Source organism: Cucurbita pepo, chromosome 3, assembly GCF_057944985.1.
Source record: "Cucurbita pepo subsp. pepo isolate OVF chromosome 3, ASM5794498v1, whole genome shotgun sequence".
In the NCBI taxonomy this organism is placed as follows: domain Eukaryota; kingdom Viridiplantae; phylum Streptophyta; class Magnoliopsida; order Cucurbitales; family Cucurbitaceae; genus Cucurbita; species Cucurbita pepo.
Window position 1 is genome coordinate 2141975 of NC_141800.1, and position 21951 is coordinate 2163925.

Sequence of the window (21951 nt, forward strand, 5' to 3'; positions counted from 1 at the left end):
TAATTCATTTTTAAAAATACCCTTTTATTTATTAAATCAAAACCATTCCCTTTTTCAAGTTTCAAAGTAATTTTCAAATTTAACCATTTAAAATCAATCCAAATGCCTCCCGAACATTCTATATTCTTAATACAACCTCTCTAATATGAATATCAGTTGCAAAAGAAAATGATATCGTAAATGGGTTCAACATAGATCGATCGTCGTAGTTTAATACTATCTTAAACGACCACTTAACGTTCAACATATCGTTCATACACATCAATTCGATTCACAAATAAACTCGATGAACGGGTTCGTCGTCAATAGATTAAGATATTTTTAAAAGCCTAACAAAGTTGGTAATTATGCCTAAGAGAGAGAGAGAGAGACAAGAGGAGGATTGCGCCCTAAAAAACAAACAATGGAACACAGATGGCAGGAGACCGCGGCTGAGGAACAGAGTCGGTTCATGTTCTTCTACTCTTTTTTTTTTAATTTTTTTTATTATTAAATAATATTTAAATTCTAGCTAAATAATAATAATAATAATAATAATAATAATTTTTAAAAAATTAAAAAAGAAATTGAAAATGGGAGTGATAGGCATATGTTTGTTCTTTAACGTCATAGGTAATAAATAATTGCACAATATTTTTGACCATTGCTTTTGGATTTTTGCTATTTTTTAAATAAATAATAATTAATAAATAAATAATATTAATATTAATATTAATAATATTAATTAATTAAGTTCCTTCCAGTGACGCGGCTTTCCATGCATGCTTTCACGTGCACTTTCTTCCCCGCCGAAACCCTAACTCGTTTCTTTGTCTCCCTTTTCACACGATCTCTATTTTATTATTCCTTTTTCTTTTTTTTTTTTTCATTAATTTATAAATTTACGTCTACGTTTCGACACGTAATGGTTCCGACATTCCCTTATGACCTACCTACTTTACTTACTTCTCGTTTCTAACCGTAAAAAAATACCCCCACGAATCAATACGAGTCCTTTCAGCATATTTTGTCATTACTCACGTAGAATTGCTCCAAGTAAAACACACTTAACTATGATGTTTCTATAATTGAGCTACCGAAGAGGACGGTATGTCTTGTTGGTCTCGGTTCATTCGTGTATCTCTCGAGAAATTCTTGAACTTTAAAGAATAATTATTATAGTTACAAAGTTCGAAGTGAACTCCGAACTAGAAAAACAAAGAATGCTATTTGGAATATTTTATTTAAATTAAAAAATAAAAAATTGTATATAAATATATAAACACTATTCCCCAAACCACATTATAGTACATTTTTGGCAAACTTTGAAGTTTCTCAAAAAGCTACCATAAACAACACGTTTTGAAGCTTTAAAGAATGGAAGTTGTAGACATTCGAGAAGAGGTATAAAACCACTGGTTCTACACGTATCGTATTGAGATAAGAACTTAACTAATTAATTAATTTTATTAGCTTTTGTAGCGTTTTAAAAGTATTAGGTTAATGGTGATACGTAACGGGCCAAAGTGGATAATATCTACTAATGGTGAGGTTGGGCTGTTACAAATGGTATTAGAGTCAATCACCGAGCAGTGTGCTAGTGAGGATGTTGGGTCCTATGAGGGTGGATTGTTAGATCTCACATCGATTGGAGAGTGGAATTAAGCATTGCTGATAAAGGTGTGGACATCTCTCGCTAATAGACTTGTTTTAAAATCGTGAGGTTGATGACGATACGTAATGGGCCAAAGCAGATAATATCAACTAAAGGTGGGGTTGGAATGTTACGAATGGTATCAGAGTCAATCATCGAGCAGTGTGCTAGTGAGGACGCTGGGTCCCAAGGAGAGTGGATTGTTAGATCTCACATGGATTGGAGAGTGGAATAAAGCATTGCTGATAAAGGTGTGGACATCTCTCCCTAGTAGACTTGTTTTAAAATCGTGAGGTTGATGACGATACGTAATGGGGCCAAAGCGGACAATATCAATTAATGATGGGTTTGGGCTGTTACAAATGGTGTTAAAGCTCATCATCAAGTGGTGTGCCTGCGAGAACGCTGGGTCCCAAAGGGGGTGGATTGTTAGATCTCGAATCGATTGGAGAGTGGAACGAACCATTGCTTATAAGGGTGAGCCCATCACCCAGTGGTGTGCCAACGAGGACGCTGGGTCCCGAAAGGGATGGATTGTTAAATTTCACATCGGTTGGAGAGTAGAACGAAGCATTGCGTATAAGGGTGTGGACATCTCTCACTGGTAGACGCGTTTTAAAACCATAAGGCTAATGACAATACATAACAGGCCAAAGCGGACGATATCAACTAACGGTGAACTTGGACGGTTGGGTCTCAAGGGGGATGAATTGTTAGATCTCCGAACAAAGCCTTGTTTATAAGGGTATGGGCATCTCTCTCGAGTAGATGCGTTTTAAAACCGTATTGCTAACGACAATACGTAACGGGCCAAAGCGGACAATATCAACCTGCAGTGGACTTGGACTGCTACAAATGTTTTCTTCTACGAACGTAACGGTAATCGCGGTGTTTGTAAGTGAGGGGTTGAAATGAAAATTTAAAAATATTTATTGGTTAGGTAGAAGGGTAAATTTAAAATATAGAGAGAGAGGAGGGGGTGTGATGCAAAAAACAAAATGATTAAGCCTATGGTAGCAATAATTAATGTTCTGAATAAAATCTTTCTCTTTTTCCTACAATTAAAAATCTCTCTTATTTCGTAAGAAATCTTTACCAAAGTACTAATCTCACTGTAAATCTTTACCCATTAATTACTTTTCTACTTTTATTTTATTTTATTTTAAAAAAAATTAACATTTTTTAAATTTTAAATAAATTTTATTTTAAAAAATTAATCACCATTTTAAAATTAAATAAAATAAAATTAAATAATTAATTATATATATATATATATTATTTATGCATGCACAAAATTACACACAACAGGGTGATTAATAATTAGTCTCATTTCATAATACCCAAATAAGTACAAACTATTTGTACTCTCTTTTTGTTTCACTTTTTAAATGTTAATTATAGATTAATTAACAATTAAGGACAATTTAAAGAATTTTTTAAATAATATTTAAAAAGAAATGTTATTATATCTTTTATTTTTAAAAAATTTAATTCAAATCATAAATTTAAATTATTAATTTTTTTTAATTGGTATAGACGGTAACTTTTATCGTCTTTTTCATTCGTGGTTTCGGTTCATTCATGTATCTCTTTGTATCATACTAATGGACTCTCAATGTCCTTATTTGATTCTTATCCATAATTAAAAGTCAATTAAGCTAATTTTTTTTTTAAAAAAAATAATTAATGTTGTATTCTTTTGAATGGCCAAAAATTCTTACAATTTCCAAAACCTTTCAAATTTGACAATGAATTCAGTGTACTTTTGAAGGGTTGAAAGCTAACTCATTCATTGATGACCAAAAGTGGGGTAAAAATTGAAATAAAGTAAGGTTAAAAGAAAGTCAAAACTTTAAAATAAAATAGGGACGTGGGTTAAAAGTGAGGCTGAAAACTAACAATATCTACTAGAAGTGGACTTAGCTGTTACAAATGGTATCAGAGATAGATATTAGGTGGTATACCAGTGAGGACATTGGGTGTCCAAGGAGAGTGAGGCGATAGTCGACAACGTTTTAAAACATGGGTATTGGATGAAATTATAGGATTTGAAATTGGAAATTGGGTTAAAGAGATAATGATTTAGAAGCTAGGAAGAGGGTTGTTCATTGTTAATGATATTACCCACCACTTCAACAATTTTAGGGGATAGCTTAGCTTAGCTTACACAAATACTCCTTTATCAACCACCAAAAGGGATATGTTCAATGTCTTTGCTTTCCTGTATCAGTCTACCGCTAGCAGATATTATCCTTTTGAGCTTATTCTTAAGTTTTAGAGGTTTCCACGGATAAAAAAAAAAATATTTCGTTCTCCTCCCCAACAGACGTGGAATCTCACATAAACTATGCTCGAATTCGTAAATAAATTTTATTTGCAAATGTTACCATCGACCCTCCAAAAACATTTCAAAATCGTCGTAGGAGACGAAATATTAGACGAAAATTACGACAGTATTTTCATTCGAGACTAGCTATATAGCTAAAGGGTATTTTCGTAATTTTGGAGTGTGAAAAGACAATTCTATCATCCAAGGAATCCAATATTAATTTGTTAAAATCAAGAATATTGTTGGGAATTATTAAGTGTATAAATTATAGTTTTCCAAAACACCAAGGGCAATAATTAATCTTACCAATCTCTTCTTATCTATATATATATATATATATTTCTGATCGGAGTAGCAAAAAAAAAAACCACATTTTTGGCTTTGTAATGGAAAATCACGGCGATGATCCGAATAGCTCCGAGAGGGCGGAGCCGGTGAGGTCACGGTGGACGCCGAAGCCGGAGCAGATTCTGATTCTTGAATCTATTTTCAATAGTGGAATGGTGAATCCACCAAAAGATGAGACGGTCAGAATTAGAAAGCTGCTTGAGAAATTTGGCTCTGTTGGCGACGCCAATGTTTTCTACTGGTTTCAGAATCGCCGCTCCCGGTCTCGCCGCCGCCAGCGTCAGCTTCAGGCTGCCGCCACTCACCAAGCTACCGGCGGCGGCGGCGGCGGCGGTGGTGGTGGTGGTGGCGGTAACGGCGGTCGCTACAATAGTGGTGTTATGAATTTTGCTGGTTCCTCCTCTTACTTCGGAGGTGGGTCGTCGTCGTCGTCGTCCTCTGCTTCTGGTGGCGGTGGCGGCGGTGGTAGTAGTGAAAGTGGGTGTTTTTCCATGGTGGGTCATATGGGTTTGTCGGAAATTGATCAGCAGATGGGTGTGGCGCCGTCTTTTTGTCCGCCGGAAACCTTAAACTTGGAGTTTCAATCAGGTATGGTTCTAATGGATTAAAGGTGAAAACTTTTTGATGATGTGACAGCTCGTTCTTGAGCTTGAGCTTGTTCTTCGTGTTAGAAATCACGGATCTCCACAACCGTATCTTATTGTCCACTTTCAGCATAAACTCTCGTAACCTTGTTTTAAGCTTCCCCAAAAGACCTCCTACCGACTTACTTATAAACCCATGATCGTCCCTGAATTAGCCAATCTGAGACTCCATCCTCAACCTTCGGTGACTCGGTTTTTGATCGGAACAGTTCAAAAATGTGTTTTTTTTTGTTTAATAGGGTTTTTGATGTTTTTTTTTTTTTTTTTGAAGGGTATAATATTATAATATTCATAAATGGAGTTCCGACAGAAGTGCCAAAAGGGCCAGTGGACATGAAGGCAATGTTTGGGCAAGAGACAGTGTTGGTTCATTCATCAGGACTACCAGTTCTTACCAATGAATTTGGAATCTCTCTGCACTCTTTGCAGCATGGTGAAAGCTATTTTCTGGTAATTACTCCCCAATTTCATCGTTTCGTTCGATAATTATTTCGTTCGAGAAGATTAAATTTTATAATGTTGCTTTCCTTTGTTGATTATGTTCCTGTTAGGGTTGATTTTCAATACCGAATCGTTATTTCTGGAATCTGACTGAGAATTCAGGTGTTTCTTAGATAATAACGAACATAAATTATTATCGAAGCTTTTCAATTGCTTTGTTGAAATAAAGAGATCTTAGTTTTGTTGTTAGATTCTTATTTTGTTTTCTGGGATGAATTGACTGAATCAATTAAGAAATAGGGTTTTTGGAATAGTTTGTGTAGTGCTGAATTAGAAGATAACCTAGACGGATACACTTAGATTTGGAGGAATATGATCTTATTAAGAGAGAGTCGGGAAGTGGGTTTACGAAGCTTGAGCTATCTGAATACAGTTCAATTCGTTAAGGTATATATTAACGATCAAAAGATCAGATGTTCGAACTCTTCGAGTCCACTCTTTGAGCTAAAAGATAAGAACACGAACACGAAACATCAAAACACACCATAATTGGGTGTTAATTTATACAAATGATGTCCTCAATTTCAGGACTAAAAGTACATACTAGGACCATGAATGAATTGACTAGGAATCTTTTTCATTAGAAAGGAAAGAATCAAAAAGAAACCATATGACCCATTACCCCTTTTATTTCATTTCAATTCCACAAGATTCAAATCTAGAACACGACTAACAAAGGTACAGTGTCGAGATCTCACCGACTCCAAATAACGTAACAAACCCATCATTTTTTTTCAGCTCAAAATCGAGCTTTTAGCTTCAATAGATACTTTCTTCATCACGTTTATCCTACTCGTGACTCAAATTCACGAACAGGTAAAACACAAGACATGAACTCAAACTCTTAGCTTCAGAAAAGTAAAGGGTACATTGTTCATCACATTTAGCTCGCTCGTGATTCAAAATTCACGAACGGGTGAAATACAAGACAAAAAAGAAAGGAACTTTCCAGGATTCCATGAAGTTTGTCTGAGTGGATAGGAAACTATAATCTTAGGCATTCTTTAAATTGCAACTCACATTCAATGAATGAACAAAGAACAACACAAAAACAAAGGCTAAAGAGAGAGCTAATAATGATGATGATTGAGCTTATAGTGTGGAATTTTGGTGTCACAGGTTTCAAGACCGACATGAGTTAGGAAAGAAAGCAGCTACCAGCAGCAAGCAGCAACAAACAACAGCGCCGACCAACAAGACAATTCATAACAAATCTCTGTCTTTCAAATCATTTGCCTTTTTTTTCCTCTTTTTAATGTTTATGTTTAATTTGGGGTTTGGTTTTACTTTGGCTCTGTTTAAAAAAAAAAACACAAAACTTTATCATAAACCTTCAAACAATACCCATTTCCATATTTATATACATAAATATCTCTCTTTTTCTCTTTAATTTCTCTTATTTTTTGGTTTTTTTATGTCATGGGAAACCATTTAAATTAACCCTAAAACAACATGAAAGAAATGGACCCATTTCTTGCCTTGTATGAATGGAACGAGTAATTAGGGTTTACATTCGAAAAATTATCAGAAACCTAAATTCTGTTGAGGTTCGTGTTGATATTAAAAGTTGGTTCGAAGCTAGAATATTATATTTGAAAAGACGAGGTTTCGTCCCATAATGTCGGTTTATTTTTTAGGTAAGGTTTACACTTTAGTCGATTCGTACAATAAATATTATTTATTCACGAGTTTTGTAACTATTTTTTTTTTAATTTTAAACAAAATTCAAAAGGAAAACCCTATTTTCAAAAAAAAATTCTTTGATAAAGTTTAAATCTTAAAAATAAACATGAAATAATAGAATTTAATTAAGAAGAATAATTATCATTAATGTGACTCTACAATAAGATTAATATAATAATTTTAAATATTTGATTTTTCTATATAAAAAAAAATAAGTTTAATTATAATAATTTTTGTTTTTTCATTTAATTATTATAAATTTTATTTTCAGTAGTTTTAATTATTATTAAAAATATGCAACAACTTGACATGTAAATATTAATTAGTACAATACAATTGATGACACATTAGACAAAAATAATATATTCTTCAACCAATATTCAAAAAAGGGTTACAAATTTGTGTGCCTACTTTCTTATTTTCGGTCATGTAAAAGCTTTTAATTATTTTAATACCGCGTCAAATTAAAGCTTTTGACGTTCGTCAAATGGAATCTGGTAGGTAAATATTCGAGGTAATTAATCATTCCACGTCACCTTCATAATTATTAATATAAGACCTAAAATAGGGAGGTTCGTTTAACCTCTGAAGGTCTATACTAAACGGGATCGAAAAGAGAGAAGAGCTGGAAACGGGAATCGAAAAGGAAATTTAAACGGAATATTCTTTGTCCCGAGCCCCGGGGATGGAGAGGGGAAGAAGTCGCTAGAAGCGGAAAAATAATAGTTTGATTAGAGGGAAAATATGATATGACCAATAATTCATTGAGTAAATAAAATATATGTGAGCTAATGGAAAAAAACAGCCAACATTTTTCGTATGAGACAAAGGCAGAGATTTAGCCCTAAAGATTTGTTTAGTTGTTTCTTTACATTAAAATTTTCAACTTATTGTCGGCTACCAAATCTCGTACAAGACAACCTTTTTATTTTTCAAAATGTTTTTTTTTTCTTTAGCCCTTCTAATTTCTAAATATTACAAAAAAAAAAAAAATACTAATCTTATGAGTTTGTAGCTCGAACGTGAAATCTCGAGTTAAATAAGCAACTATCTACATGTTTGTGAGTATTGAAGAAACGGGTAATTATAAAATTATGAGACTGACGGTGATACGTAACGAGCTAAAGCGGACAATATCTACTAGCAGTGGCTTCGCCTATGACACATTTTTTCAAAGTATTTATGTTTTCGTACCATTTAGTCAACTCAACGTGATTTCTTTTCGATTTTACGATGCATTAGTATCGCAAACATAAGCCATCGATTTTTTTGTTTTGTGGGTATGGTTGGAATGAGCGGGAAAAAAAGAGTACAGCTCAGAAAACGCTCAAACATTACTCGATTTAAAGAAAAAAAATCTTATACCAATGAAAATATTGCTCCAATACTTTTTTCAAGTACAAGACAACATTTGCATTTCCAACCATAACTTAAAAAACATTTACAAATATTTTCACACGAATAAAAACAAAACAAAATAGTAAAAAAATATTATAAATAGAAAATATTTAAATTAGAGAGAGAAAAAGAATTAAAAATAAAAAATAAAAAATAAAATGTTGGAAGTTGATGAAAAAGTGCATGGTGAGTACGTGGATTAGGGAAGCTTCAAAAAACGATGCACAGAAATCAGCAACTTGGCTTTCTCTACCGACCAATATAACCATTCTCAATCTGACGGATGTTTTTTTACTTTTTACCTCTTTACCTTCAAATTTTTTATTTTTACTTCTAATTAATTACTATTTATACCGATAAAATATTTTTTTATTTTTTCGGTACATATCATAGGGGTTAGAGTATATTGAAATAACTCGAGTTGGTATCGGATCTTCACTGTTAGAAACGTTTCAGAACAAGTAGGTAATGTTCGGGTCATCGGGTGTGACACCCAAATTCTAATATTTATTTATTTATTTTAATTATTTTTCCAAGCCTTTCTCTTTTTTAAATTATTGTCTAATTTATTTATTTATTTCACAATTTTTTGTATAAATTGACAAAATTGGGCTTAATAGTGATCTTGGGCTTAATTGGGCTTAATAGTGATCTTGGGCTTAATTGGGCTCTAGATAAATTAATTGGGCTTTGAACTACCCAAGAGCCCAACATTGGCCTGGCCCATATCCTTCAATATGTTTCTTAACATAAAGAAAATTTTAAATGGAATTTAAATATATATATATATATATATATAATGTGGTTAAGAGAGTGATGTGATTGGAGTAAGAACAAAATAAAATAATAAAATAATAAGAAGGATAATTTTGGAAGTCAATCTAAAATGATTTCTAAATAGTTATATTCAAATCATAATAATGGTGGGATTTGATATATTAACTAATCGATCAATGTATTTAATCTCATAATTATCAAATAGTGGCCATTTAATTAATAATATACGAATAAAAGAGATGTACGTGAATTAATTAAAACAACGTCTCAATTATAGGAATTCCAAAGTTAAGTATAACAGTCCTAACTCACTGCTATCAGATATTGTCCACTTTAGCCCGTTATGCATCGCCGTCAGACTCACGGTTTTAAAACACATATGTTAGGGAGAGGTTTTCACACCCTTATAAGAAATGTTTCGTTCTCCTCCCCAACCGATATAGGATCTCATAATCCAACCTCCCCTTCTCTTGAGGGTCAGCGTCCTCACAGCACACTGCTCGGTGTCTGGCTCGGATATAATTTGTAACAGCCCAAACCCACCATTAGTAATTATTGTCAACCTTAGCTAATTACGTATCTCCACCAGCCTCACAGTTCTAAAACGCATCTATTAGGGAGAGGTTTTTACACCTCTAGAAGGAATATTTCGTTCTCCTCTCCAACTGATGATACGAGATCTCACATTAAGGGTGTATGTTTTTTTGAGTAAGCGTGCAAATAATGACCCGAAGCAACCTAACTCCTCTGGACAATAGGTTCACAACCCACTTCCTTTTACGACAATCATGGTATTACCCCGAAACTCAAAGATACAATCAGATCCAATCAATTGGGTATGGTCCTACCCAACTCAACCCCAAAACTTCAAACAACCGACATATTTCAAACAGTAGAACAACGAAAAGCAAAGTCATAACCATTCTCCCATCGAACACGAGCAAAAACCCTAAATATTCAACCGAAAGGAATCTTTAGCTCATGTAGGCCCAACATTCTTAATCTCTAGGTGTGAATTCCAATCAACCCATCAAGAACAAAGCTTCACAAAATTTAAAGAACATTTTTTTTTATAATTAAAAAAAAAAAAAAAAAAAAAAAAAAAAAAAAAAAAAACCAATATTTCTTAATTAAAAAGAAGAAGAAAAAAAAAATAAAAATTTTCCTTAATTATCTTCTTGGCATTTGCCAGTGAGCTATGGAAATACAGAGACTCCCCCACCAACAGCTTCTCCGACAAGTCCTGTCGTTCCACCTAGTTTTTCCGACCGCCCCCAACAAAAAACAGAGTTCTTATCTTCTCTCTCTCCTCAATTTCTCACTGTACATTCTAGAGAGAGAAAGAGCTTGTTTTTTTTTTTTTTTTTTTTTTGTTTACATTTATACTCTGCTTTTCATAAAGGAAACAGAGGAACAGTTTGTATGAATGTTTGATAAAGCAATGGTTTTTATTTCAAGAAGCTCCAACTCCAAGGAAATCAATGAACTCCATTTTCATATGATCCTGCCGCCGCCGACCGTTTCCCCACCCAGATGATAAGCACAGATTCGTTGAAATCACTGACTCCGCCGCCGAAACATCCGAGTTCGACTCAGAGTTCCCTGACTGCTCCGCCGTCATCGCCTCCTCTGTTTTCCCCCAAACCTTCCCCATGCCGCCGCACCACCCTACAATCAACCCATTTAGACTCAAAAACCACTAATCTAAACAGAGATTTCAAAAGGGTTTAACTTACTGGAGGCGGCGGAGGTAGAGGCGGTGCTGGAAATGGTGGATTCGCCGGAAACATTGTTTTTCTGAAAGATCTTTCGTAAGGATCTCCTCTGTTTTCTAGCCATGATTACATGCCAATGATTCTTGACGGCGTTATCAGTTCTACCAGGAAACAAACGAGCAATCATAGCCCATTTGTTTCCATACAATCTATGAGCTGTTACGAGCCGTTCTTCTTCTTCTTCGTTGAACGCTGCTCTGTTTATCCTTGGATCCAATTGATTAAACCATCTCAATCTGCAACTTTTACCTTAAACCCACCAAACAAAAAACCGATTCAAACCCAGATTACATTTAGTGAAAACAAAGCTTTTCGTGAACTAAAAACGGTACCTGATCTGCCACGGAGATTCTCAGCAATGAGATTCCAGTTTTGAGGGCCATAACGGGCGACGAGTTCTTTAAGCTTAGCATCCTCCGCCGGCCTCCAATGGCCTCTAGCACAAAGCTTGGTGTGACGGTGGGGTGCATTGTTTTTAGTAACAATGGCAGTTCCATCACTGGAAGGCAGAGGCGGAGGCAGAGGAGGCGGCGGCGGCGGCGGCATCAAGGCAGGATTTTGAAGCAACCCATTACCGGGAAATGCATGATTGAAGGGAGGAAGGTTCATTGGGGGAATGAAATGAGGGGAAGGAGAGAAAGGGAAGGTTATAAAGAAGAAGCGTTCGTGTGGGGGAAGCTTTTTTTTGGGGGTTTGGGGAGGGAAAAAGGAAACAGACCGTTTGTCTCTTTGTAAAGCGTTACTTCAAATTTCCACAGTGTATTACCAAAATCCCACCTCTTCACTTTTAAGCAAAAAAGGAACAAACCAGCCTAACACGACTCTCTACAATGATATGAACATAAGCTCTTATGAGTTTACTTTGGGCTCCCCAAAAGGTCGAGTATTCATTGATTATAAACCCATGATCATTCCCTAAGTTAGCAGATGTGGGACTTTCATCCCATCCGCGCACAAAAATTGGGTGCAAGTTAGAGTGCATTCAATTATTGCTCGTTTAAAACGAGTTTTTTTTAGAAATATTGTAAAACCCGCTTATTAAATTTGTGAAACTAAACTGTCGTGTCAATTTTCTTCAATTACGAAGGTACCCTCAAATAATAGGGTTTAGGTCGTTTTATTTCGAAACTTTGATGTTTGTGTGTATTTAAATTTTAAATAATGGGTATTTGAGATATTAAAAAAAATAGAATTATCAAATATTGAAAGAAAAAAGTTAATGGGTTTTTTTTAAAAAAGTGGTGTCCTTGGTAAAAAAAAAAAAAAAAAAAAGTAAATTCACGTGAGGTACGGTTATTATATTATTTTAATTTTTGATTTTTTTTTTTAGAAAAAAATAAAGTTTAAACTTTTGAATATTTAAAAAATAAATAAAAAAAAATAAAGGGAAAAAAAACATGTGACTTTAAAAATTTAATATTGAGACAGTCCTCTTATACACATTTATGTTTCTGTAATTCTCGTAATAAAAATTTTATAATATAATTCAAATATTAAACTAAATTTAACGGTCTCCCGCTTGGCAATTTCTTTTACTAATTTAAAATTTTAGGTAAAAAAAAGTCCCAACTCGTAAATGGAATTGAATTTTCAGTTCTCCAAATATGAAACTCAATTCACACCAGAAAAATTTAACGTTTTGGGTCGGGTAGTTAGGACGACAAGTTATCGAGTCAAATGAAGAAAAGTCAACAAAAAGACGCTACTTATACCCACTATATTTTCATAAAAATACGTCGTTAAGGTACATTTAAAAGAATGTCGTGAATATTCTAATTAATATATTTATTTATTTATTTATTGGTATTGATGTGTTTTGGGGAAGGGAACATTGATGTTTCCATGGTAGAGATGAAAAATGTGCAATGTCCAATGCATTCACATGATAGCTCCCTATTTTAATAATAATAATAATAATAATATATATATATATATATATATATATATATATATTACAATTTCCACGTAAATAAATAATAATTATAGTTTTATTTTTAATATTTATAATATTTTTTAAACTTTTTCTACTTTATTATATGAGTGGTGTTATTTCAATCGAGTCTTTTAATTAAAAAATACACTGTGAATTATGATCGAGACTTTCATTTATTATTTCATTTGGGTCGTTTTCATATACGTTAAAATATTCGTCAAAAACTTTAATAAAGTGGGTGTTTAGGTCATTTGGACTAGGGTTGATTTTAAAATAATAATTTTTTATTTTTATTTATATATCATCCTTTCCTTAAAAAAAATGAATTTTATTAAAAGGTTTAAATTAAATTAATAAATGTGATAGAGAAAAAAAAATACATTTTTTTCCTTAATTTTGTGTGTGTCTTTTTGACTGAAAAATGATTGTTTCTCCTTTTTCTTTTTTATTTTTTATTCCCTAAAACAAAACATGTTTTCTTTTGTTTTAGGTATAATATTTCTCTAAAAATATATTTTAAATAAATAGCGGGTTGAAATACCTCTAAGTTATATCTATTCGAGATGACCACGGGTGGGGTGGGGTGGGACTTCTCTGTCCTCGTCCCCACCACTTATTTTATTTATTATTCTCGCGATTTTTTTTTTATTGGGATCAAATTTCCTACGGATAATTTTTCCCGTTTATTATTCTTACCCATGAAATAATTATTTTAGAATTTTTCGTTTTTTCAATGCAATCTTTATTAAAAATTTGTAAAAGAAAAAATATAATAAATTAATATATTGAATGACTGGGATGAGAGAGGTACTATAATTCTGTCCCCGACCCCATTTATCTAATGAAAATTTTTTGTTCTACACTCTCATTCTGAAGACATCTATAATATTTAAATATCGATATGAAAAGTACACTTATTTGGAAGAGAGAAAGAAAGAAAGCAAAAGTAGAAGGTAGAGAGTGAGATATCGTGTTGATTACCCAAATCCGAATAGCAGAAGGTAAGAGTGTGTGTGTGTTAAAAGCAGAGAATTGCCATAATAAGCAACACACGAACAAAAATAGGTACCATTAAGTCAATTCAGCCAACTCGAAAATAAGGTTACAACCCAACTCTATATTAAAAAAGACAACGATTGTAATTGATGTTAGCGATGAGTTGTGACTTTTAAACTAAGTTAGGTTATGAACTATATTCGAGTGGTTCGAGTTACCAATCTAACTAATTCAAAATATTTTTCAAACTAATTTGTGTACCCGAGTAAATTTATTTGTTTTAAAAGATAAATTTAAAGGAAAAAAAAAATTGATGGTAAATTTAGTTTTACTAAGATAAAAAAAAAAAAAAAGTAAAAAGTAAAAAGTAAAAAAAGAAAGGTAAAGTACATACATATCGATATGGCATCATAATATCAGATCACTGATTCTCTTCCTCTTACTTTTCGTGTTTTTAGGACAGTGGGATTCGTATTTTTTTTTATAATTAATTAATTAATTAATTTTATAACCCCCGTGTGTCTCTCACACGTGCGCACCGTCCCTGGTAACGATTTTCAGTGATAAAGCCATAGGGAATCCTGGCGGATTTGAAATGTGGGGCCCTATCTGTTGACATTGTGGGGCCCATCTGACGTCACCCTAGGACCAAAAAGTAAACTACTCCTTCACTCCTCTCTCCTTATCTCTTCCATTATTATTATTATTATTATTATTATTTTCCATTTATTTATTTTTATTTATTTTCTGTTATGCACTGAGTTTACGACGTGACTCTGATATCATGTTAAACGAACACGACTCTCCACAATAGTATCATATTGTCCATTTTGAGTATATGCTTTCATGGTTTTGCTTCGGGCTTCACCAAAAGACCTTACACTAATAATCATTCTGTAAATGAGTTGACGTGGGCAGTATGATAATTCAATTTCAAATTTTAAAAGGTGGGGCCCACTTTAAGAGTCTTATTTTTATTATTTATTTTGGGTTTAACAAAAATTAGCATAAGATTGTTATTAATTATTAATGTTGCCAAATGCTATGCATTAAAAAGTACGACACCCCACTAATAATTATTATATTTATTAGAAAAAGAAAAAAAAAAAAAAAGCTAGAAATTATTATATTTATTAGGGAAAAAAAAAACACATATAAAGTGTGGGAGGAAATAAAAAGTTAAAAGAGAGAAAATTTTGTAAATAATTTGTTAAAGTTTTGGGGTATAAAAAATAAATAGGGAAAAAAGGAGGGGGAGGAATGTGATAATAATTGAAAAATGGGGATTAGTTAGAAATGTTGGTGGGTTAAAAGGCAAATTAATACAAAAAGCAGCCTTTGTTGAAAATATAAGCCTTTTTATTTATTTTATTTTATTTTATTTTATTTATTTATTTATCTTAGAGACACGCACCGCCGATTGCACCATACCTTTATGAAAGTTTGACTCATCTTCTTCTCTTTTTCTAAAAGGAATGTTTGAATTTCCTTTGAATATTACAATCAATCCAATAAATAATAATAATAAATAAAAATATTTATTTTATTTTGGTTTAATATACTTTTAATGGTCTCACATTTGTCTGTATTCCGAGCAACATATGGTGCAAATCTAAGCCTAATGCAACTGTTTAAAGCATTATTGTAAGATTCCACGTCCGTTGGAGAGGGAAATGAAACTTTTTTTTTTTTTATAAAAGTGTGAAAATCTCTCCCTAATAAACATGTTTTAATATTGTGGGCTTGATGGTCATACGTAACAGGTCAAAGCAAACAATATCTACTACAAATGGTATTAGAGTCAGACATCAGACAGTACGCGAGTAGAGACGCTGGGCCTCAATAGAGGTGGATTGTAAGACTCTCTAATATATACATTTTAAAATTGTGGGGCTAATGACGATTAGTAACGGGTCAAAGTGAGCGACTGTAATTATAATCTCAAATGGAGATAGGAACAATGGAAGCACCAACGACAACTGATGATAGTGCTAGTTGGTGGCAACAGTTGAGAACGATAGACGTAGCGACGAACAATAGAAGGTGGCGATGGCCGTCATAAAAGAGGAGAGAGAAAAAAAAGTTAAAAAGCTATTAAAATATTTTTTTTATTTTAATAATAATTTTTAAAAAACTCGAACACCAAAATGCTACCAAACTCAAATCATCAAAAATTTTAAAATAAAAAAATTAGATTATACATTTTATGAAAATTATAATTACAAATTTTTAAAATACATAAACTATATATATATATATATATATATATATTAATCGTAATAATTTACTTATTAATTTTTATAAAGGAAAAGGGATTTTGTTATGGTGGATGTCAACATCGATGTTAAGAATGATTTATTCATTGATTATTGGCATCCGCCGTTACCAAACTTTATAATAATAATAATAATAATAATAAACCATTAACATTAGGATATAGGTGTCACATATTATACTCATATATGATTTTTACATGTCGGTCATGACATATGTATTTAATATAATTAAATATATTCATAACGCTCCATTCCCAGAACTCATAATTCAAATTAGACACTTAATGACCTCAACATTCATGTGTGATATGGTGACGTAGAACAGCTCACTCACATATTTTCCCGAAATTTTTTCAAGAAGTCATCGAACATACGATTGCTCCAAATAAATTCCGTTTACTTAAGTTCAGGGTTCCCATAATCGAACCACCTTAAAAAAATATGTGAAAATGACTCGTTTTTAATCTGTGGAGATAGTCATCAGATACCGAGATTCCGAGAAAGGGAAGTGGGTAACAATTTGTGTTGACGTGGTGAATAATAATTATAAGGACGTAATCACATCACATGGCTCTGAATTTTATACCAAATTAAATAAAAATAAATAAATAATATCAACCGACACAATAGGGTTTTTCAAATCCTGCAAACAGCCACAAAGAATCTAATTTTATTAAACTATATTATATAATTTATATTCATATTGTCACATTAATATTTTAATTAACTAGATAATACACTATAATAATTCTAGGATTAAGATAACCACCAAGATAATGTCAGATTTCTCTTCCCAATAAATTAGGTCTAAATATTTAATTAATTTGGAAAAATATTAACAAATTCAATGAATCATAATAATATTAAAATAATAATTAGGTTTTGGGGAATTTTGCCGAGAAAATTTTGTATTTTCCCAGAAGCCAAACAGCCCCCACTAGTAATACGAGATCTCCAAATTGCACGTTACTCCTCCTCCTTTTATTATTAATTAATTAATTAATTTCCTAATTAACTATATTTACATTATCCAACATTCTCAATATATTCCTTTTGGAAACAACACACCCTCTATACCCTTTATTATATTATATTTTCGGGTCAATTATCATTTAATTTTAATTTAAGTATAACTCAATATGTACTATAGATTAAGTGGTTAGAGGTTCAAAGAACTCGTATGGACATGACATATTTTTTGTTGGGTATCTTTTCTGGGCGAGATCTTCGACATTATGTTGTTATTTCAGTTTTGTTTGAGGTTGGGTGTGTTGTACTTTCGCTCGAGTCGACTATGTCATGTGATGCATGGCTAGTCTTACGAGTCGAGGGATATTTATGTTATATTTTTTTTTAGATAGATTAAGAGAAAGACATTATTATTCTAAATTAGGTGAATGAAAAAGTGGACAAAAACAAAATGTTAAATAAAAAAAAGGTAAATAAAATATTAAAAAATTAAAAGTTGAAAAAAGAATTTATTTGTTAGGGGAGCATTTAGGGTTTGGTTAAACTCCATTTACAATAATCAAAATATAAAGGGGGTGAAAAGGAAATAATCAATTATTAAAAATAAATTAAGGAAATAAAATATTTTCCCCAACCTAACATTGCACTTTAGTCCTTTTTCCATTATTATATTGCCTTTTACTCGTTCGATTTTTTATAATTTTTCAAGAGTATTAAAATATTGATATAATTAAATTTAACGCCATCCATCGATTTGAGTTTTTACTTCGATGGAATAGGTTGCAAATCCTGAGTATTGTTATTTATTTTTTAAATTAATTGGTGTGTAGAAAAATGGAAAGAAACGGGTCAAATTCTACCAAGAAAAAAATTGAATTATTGGATTTTAGAATATTGTCAAAGAACTCCGACCCATAAAGTGAAATCAATAGGATTTGGAGAATCTCCACGACAGCTCGTCCATACAAGTTAGAGCTTAAACACACCGCTAAGTATTGACATTTTCACTCTTTTCAGTTTCGAGTTCAATTTTTAAGATGCTACATCTTTTGTCGGACTATAAACTTTAAATTTACAATTTTACCCTTGAATTTTACCATTAAATTAATTTTCATTATTTTTTTTTTGTCAATACTAATTATATTAACCTAATTAATTGAAAGTGAACACTCACGCAAATAGATAAAAGAATCAAATCTAAAAAACTACAAAGTAAAGGAAAATTAAACTATTAAATAAAATAAAAAAAGTTATATTTCGAAATTTAGGGAACAAATAAAAACAAAATTCAAAACTTAAAAAGTAAAAATATAATATAAAATTCGAATTTGGCACGTGTTAAAATGATCTAATTTTTTTTGGTTTTAAATATTCAATAGTCCTCGCCTTTTTCTTTTTCACCCACAAAGTAAAACATTTTTATTTTAAAATATTTTAACTAAAATTTGCCACTTTAAAATTTTAAAGATAATTAAAAAATATTTTTAAGAGTTAATTAGAGAATTATAAAAATAAAAGAAATATATGTATAAATAAAGTGATGGGCTTCTTACTTGGAGGGCCCAAATTATGTAAAGCCCAATGGGGACTATTTTAAGATCTCTCAATATCAACGGTGTTTGCCCATATATACTCGAGGTCTTGTGTGAGCTCCCTTTCCCTACCCAGAATTATGGTCTGATGATCAACGTTTTGCACCATGTTTACAGTTGCATCCACAGCCTTCTTCTTCAGGTTGTAGCTGCATTCGACCGGAGCTACCACGTCCTGGTCGCCATGGTAGATGTAAATCTTGACCCCAGCTCTGCTCAGTTCATCCAGGTACCCATCCGTCAGTTTTGCTCCCCCACAGATCACATTATGCATGCTATGCCAAGCTGAATGGTGAGTGTGCTTCGTTAAATCAATCACCCTGAAATCGATATTCCTGAGAACAAGAAAGCCAATCACACAGAATATCAAACGTCAATTAGACATGAACGTGTAAAGCTAGATGTAAGAGCTTAAGCTCACTACTAACGGATGTTGTTTTATTTGGGCTTCCCTTTTAAAATATGTCGGCTAGGGAGAGATTTCCACACCCTTATGGAAGAATGCTTCGTTCGTTGGATCTCACACTAGACTTGTAGTTAGTCTAGTAGTTTATGTTTTTGTGAGAAAAAGATGTGATTAATTACCTTCTAGGATTGATTCGTCTTAGAATCCACTCCCATATTCTGTGGTTTCGGCAAATAACAAAACAAGCACACCGACCCACGTGCTCGTACCAGGACATTACAGAAGATCCGAACAACAATGGTGGCCATACCCTCTTGGCACCCAGGTTTTCAAGCACTGTCATAGCTCCCCCATCCTTTGAAGGAAAGTAAGGCTAAAAACAACAAAGAAGTAAGTGAAAACAAGAAAAGAATCAGAATTTAAATCAAACTATTGGATTACAACATTTGCAACTTATTTGAGTTCTTTTTAGCGTGCAATTAATACCCTAAACATGAAGAAGAGACTAAATTTAGACCTTCATTTAGTTAAGATTCTACTTTTTTTCAAATATTTTCAGGTAGGAGGGGATTGTAACTGGACAGACTAATTGGGTTTTGAAACAATAATAGATTCATCCAAAGATAAGAGCGTTTGTCTTCACTTACAGGAGCAACGAGGGTAATTGACTTGACAGAGTTTGAGTACTTGGCAGCTAAGGCTAGAGCAATTAGACAGCCCATGGAATGTGCAACCAAATGGAAGGCATTCAAGCGAAATTGATGAATCACAGACTCTTCAATCTTTTCCAAATGATCCTTCATAGTGTAAAAACAATCCCTTGGCTTTGGACTTCTTCCAAATCCCAAGAGGTCAACAGCAAATAGTCTGTAATTAAGTTTTTGAGTCTCAGATAGATTAGGAAATACTGATTCGGTCCAAAGCGATGAAGAAGAAACAAATCCGTGCAAGAATATAACATTCTCTTTGGGCTTCCCACTTCGACCTAGACAACCAGGGGAAAAAAATACTTTAGAAACCCAGAAAACTACAGAGAAGTTTAAACAGCAGAAGCACCTGTAATTTTTAAAGTTTCAATTTATTCCTTATGATTTAACTGAATCTAACAGATTTTCTAAAAACGCTCCACATGAGCACGTCACTTGTAAGAGCAAAGACTATTTTCATAGACCAACACGGGTTCTTTCAGCATACTTTTACCTCACCAACATGCTTTCTAGAAAAATGTCAAAGGAGATCACACAACATATAATTTCTTAAACTATGCACATTTAATTTTTAAGTTTTTATGGTCAAATCATTAAAAAGCAAGGTTTAGCTTAATGATATAGGTTGTAACGGTTGAGGATTGTTGGAAGGGAATCCCACATTGGCTAATTTAGAGGATGATCACGGGTTTATAAGTAAGGAATACATCTCCATTGGTATGAGACCTTTTGAGGAAACCAAAAGTAAAGCCATGAGAGCTTATGCTAAAAGTGGACAATATCACACCCAGATCCGCGATTCTTAACAGTAACTATAAATTTTTTTAAAGCTTTTCATAGCCATATTTGCATATTTTTAGGATCTCCTTTATTCAATTGTCCTATCAGCAGGCCAAATTGATATCAGTATTCAATATAGCAAGGACGATTTTTGAGGTTTGACGATAGCCATAGGACTATTTGAAGCTTTTGGAACAACCAAACCAAATTCAACTTTGCCTAATAACCTAATTCATAATTCAACCTTCATTAGATTAACTACTAATCAGATATAGTTTCCCTGTCAAAACCAGTAGAACTTCCAAAATTATGGAAATGAACAAGAATAAACAAACTAGTTGTGTGGAAATTTACCCCGTGGAGGCTCTCGTACAGCAACATAAAGCTTCTGGTTCCGATTCTCCATCCCATCAACACAGGACGAACACCCACAGTCGGACCATCTATTCCACGCTGAACCATTATTCATCTTCTCAGAGTCCTTACAACTTCCAGAGAATCCAACCAAAGCAATCCTCCGGAAAACATTTCTCCTACCACAAAGCGTCTCGGAGAGTTCATTTTCGCCGTCGCCGTCCGCATTACCCCTCTCTTCTCCCCTGCTTCCACAGTAACACGCGGTGGTCTTCCCTTCCAGAAATTGATCGATATACCTGTAGATTACGCAGAGAATGGCGTCGAGAAAGTCGAGAAAGAGGAAGACGGTGAAATTAACAAAATCGAGGAGGCTTGTTCGGAATCTGATCAACCATTTTCGTGACGAAATTGAAGAATCCATGAACAAAAAGTCAACTCGCTCATCGCTGAATCCAACGGCCGTGAAGAAACACATATATAACTGCGGGATTGTGAATTAGGACGAAGTAATTGAGATGTGGAGAGAGGAGCACCATGAAGTGTAGACGTGATAAAGTAGGGCATTGTCATCGCAGCTTTGAGCCACAAAGAACGAAGAAGAATGTCCTAATTTTCGTTACTTTCTCTAACTTTCAAACTCATGTTAGGTTAGATTTGTGATTTTAGTTAGGTGTCTTAATAAGCCACCCTACAAAATTTGCTTCATGTCCAAGCTGAGCTAACCATGGTTAGCTCGGTCGAAATTTGAGTAGGTTTTTCGACCTAATTGGCTAGTTGTCCAACCTGTTCCTCCTTGTGGTGGTCAGCTCCCTTCTCGGCTCGAACTCAATGACCTCGTAGTTGGTCA

The 21951-nt window shown here is 33.1% G+C and overlaps 3 protein-coding genes across 3 annotated transcripts; 1 reads left to right on the forward strand and 2 right to left on the reverse strand.

The window, feature by feature from the left end:
• The first annotated feature begins 4303 nt into the window (after positions 1-4303).
• LOC111791782 (WUSCHEL-related homeobox 11) lies at positions 4304-6822 on the forward strand. The gene is made up of 3 exons (XM_023673256.2): positions 4304-4898; positions 5226-5404; positions 6575-6822. The coding sequence occupies exons 1-3, from the start codon at positions 4349-4351 to the stop codon at positions 6590-6592; spliced, it is 747 nt and encodes a 248-aa protein (XP_023529024.1). The 5' UTR covers positions 4304-4348; the 3' UTR covers positions 6593-6822.
• A 3838-nt stretch (positions 6823-10660) lies between these two features.
• Positions 10661-11775, reverse strand: LOC111791166 (transcription factor MYB3R-3). The gene is made up of 3 exons (XM_023672406.2): positions 11421-11775; positions 11050-11337; positions 10661-10981 (listed from the first exon to the last, which is right to left on the reverse strand). Exons 1-3 carry the CDS (start codon positions 11695-11697, stop codon positions 10767-10769), a joined length of 780 nt encoding a protein of 259 aa, XP_023528174.1. The 5' UTR covers positions 11698-11775; the 3' UTR covers positions 10661-10766.
• A 6990-nt stretch (positions 11776-18765) lies between these two features.
• Positions 18766-21710, reverse strand: LOC111790007 (alpha/beta-Hydrolases superfamily protein). The gene is made up of 4 exons (XM_023670763.2): positions 21102-21710; positions 19908-20245; positions 19440-19633; positions 18766-19189 (listed from the first exon to the last, which is right to left on the reverse strand). Exons 1-4 carry the CDS (start codon positions 21577-21579, stop codon positions 18856-18858), a joined length of 1344 nt encoding a protein of 447 aa, XP_023526531.2. The 5' UTR covers positions 21580-21710; the 3' UTR covers positions 18766-18855.
• Positions 21711-21951: the final 241 nt, after the last annotated feature.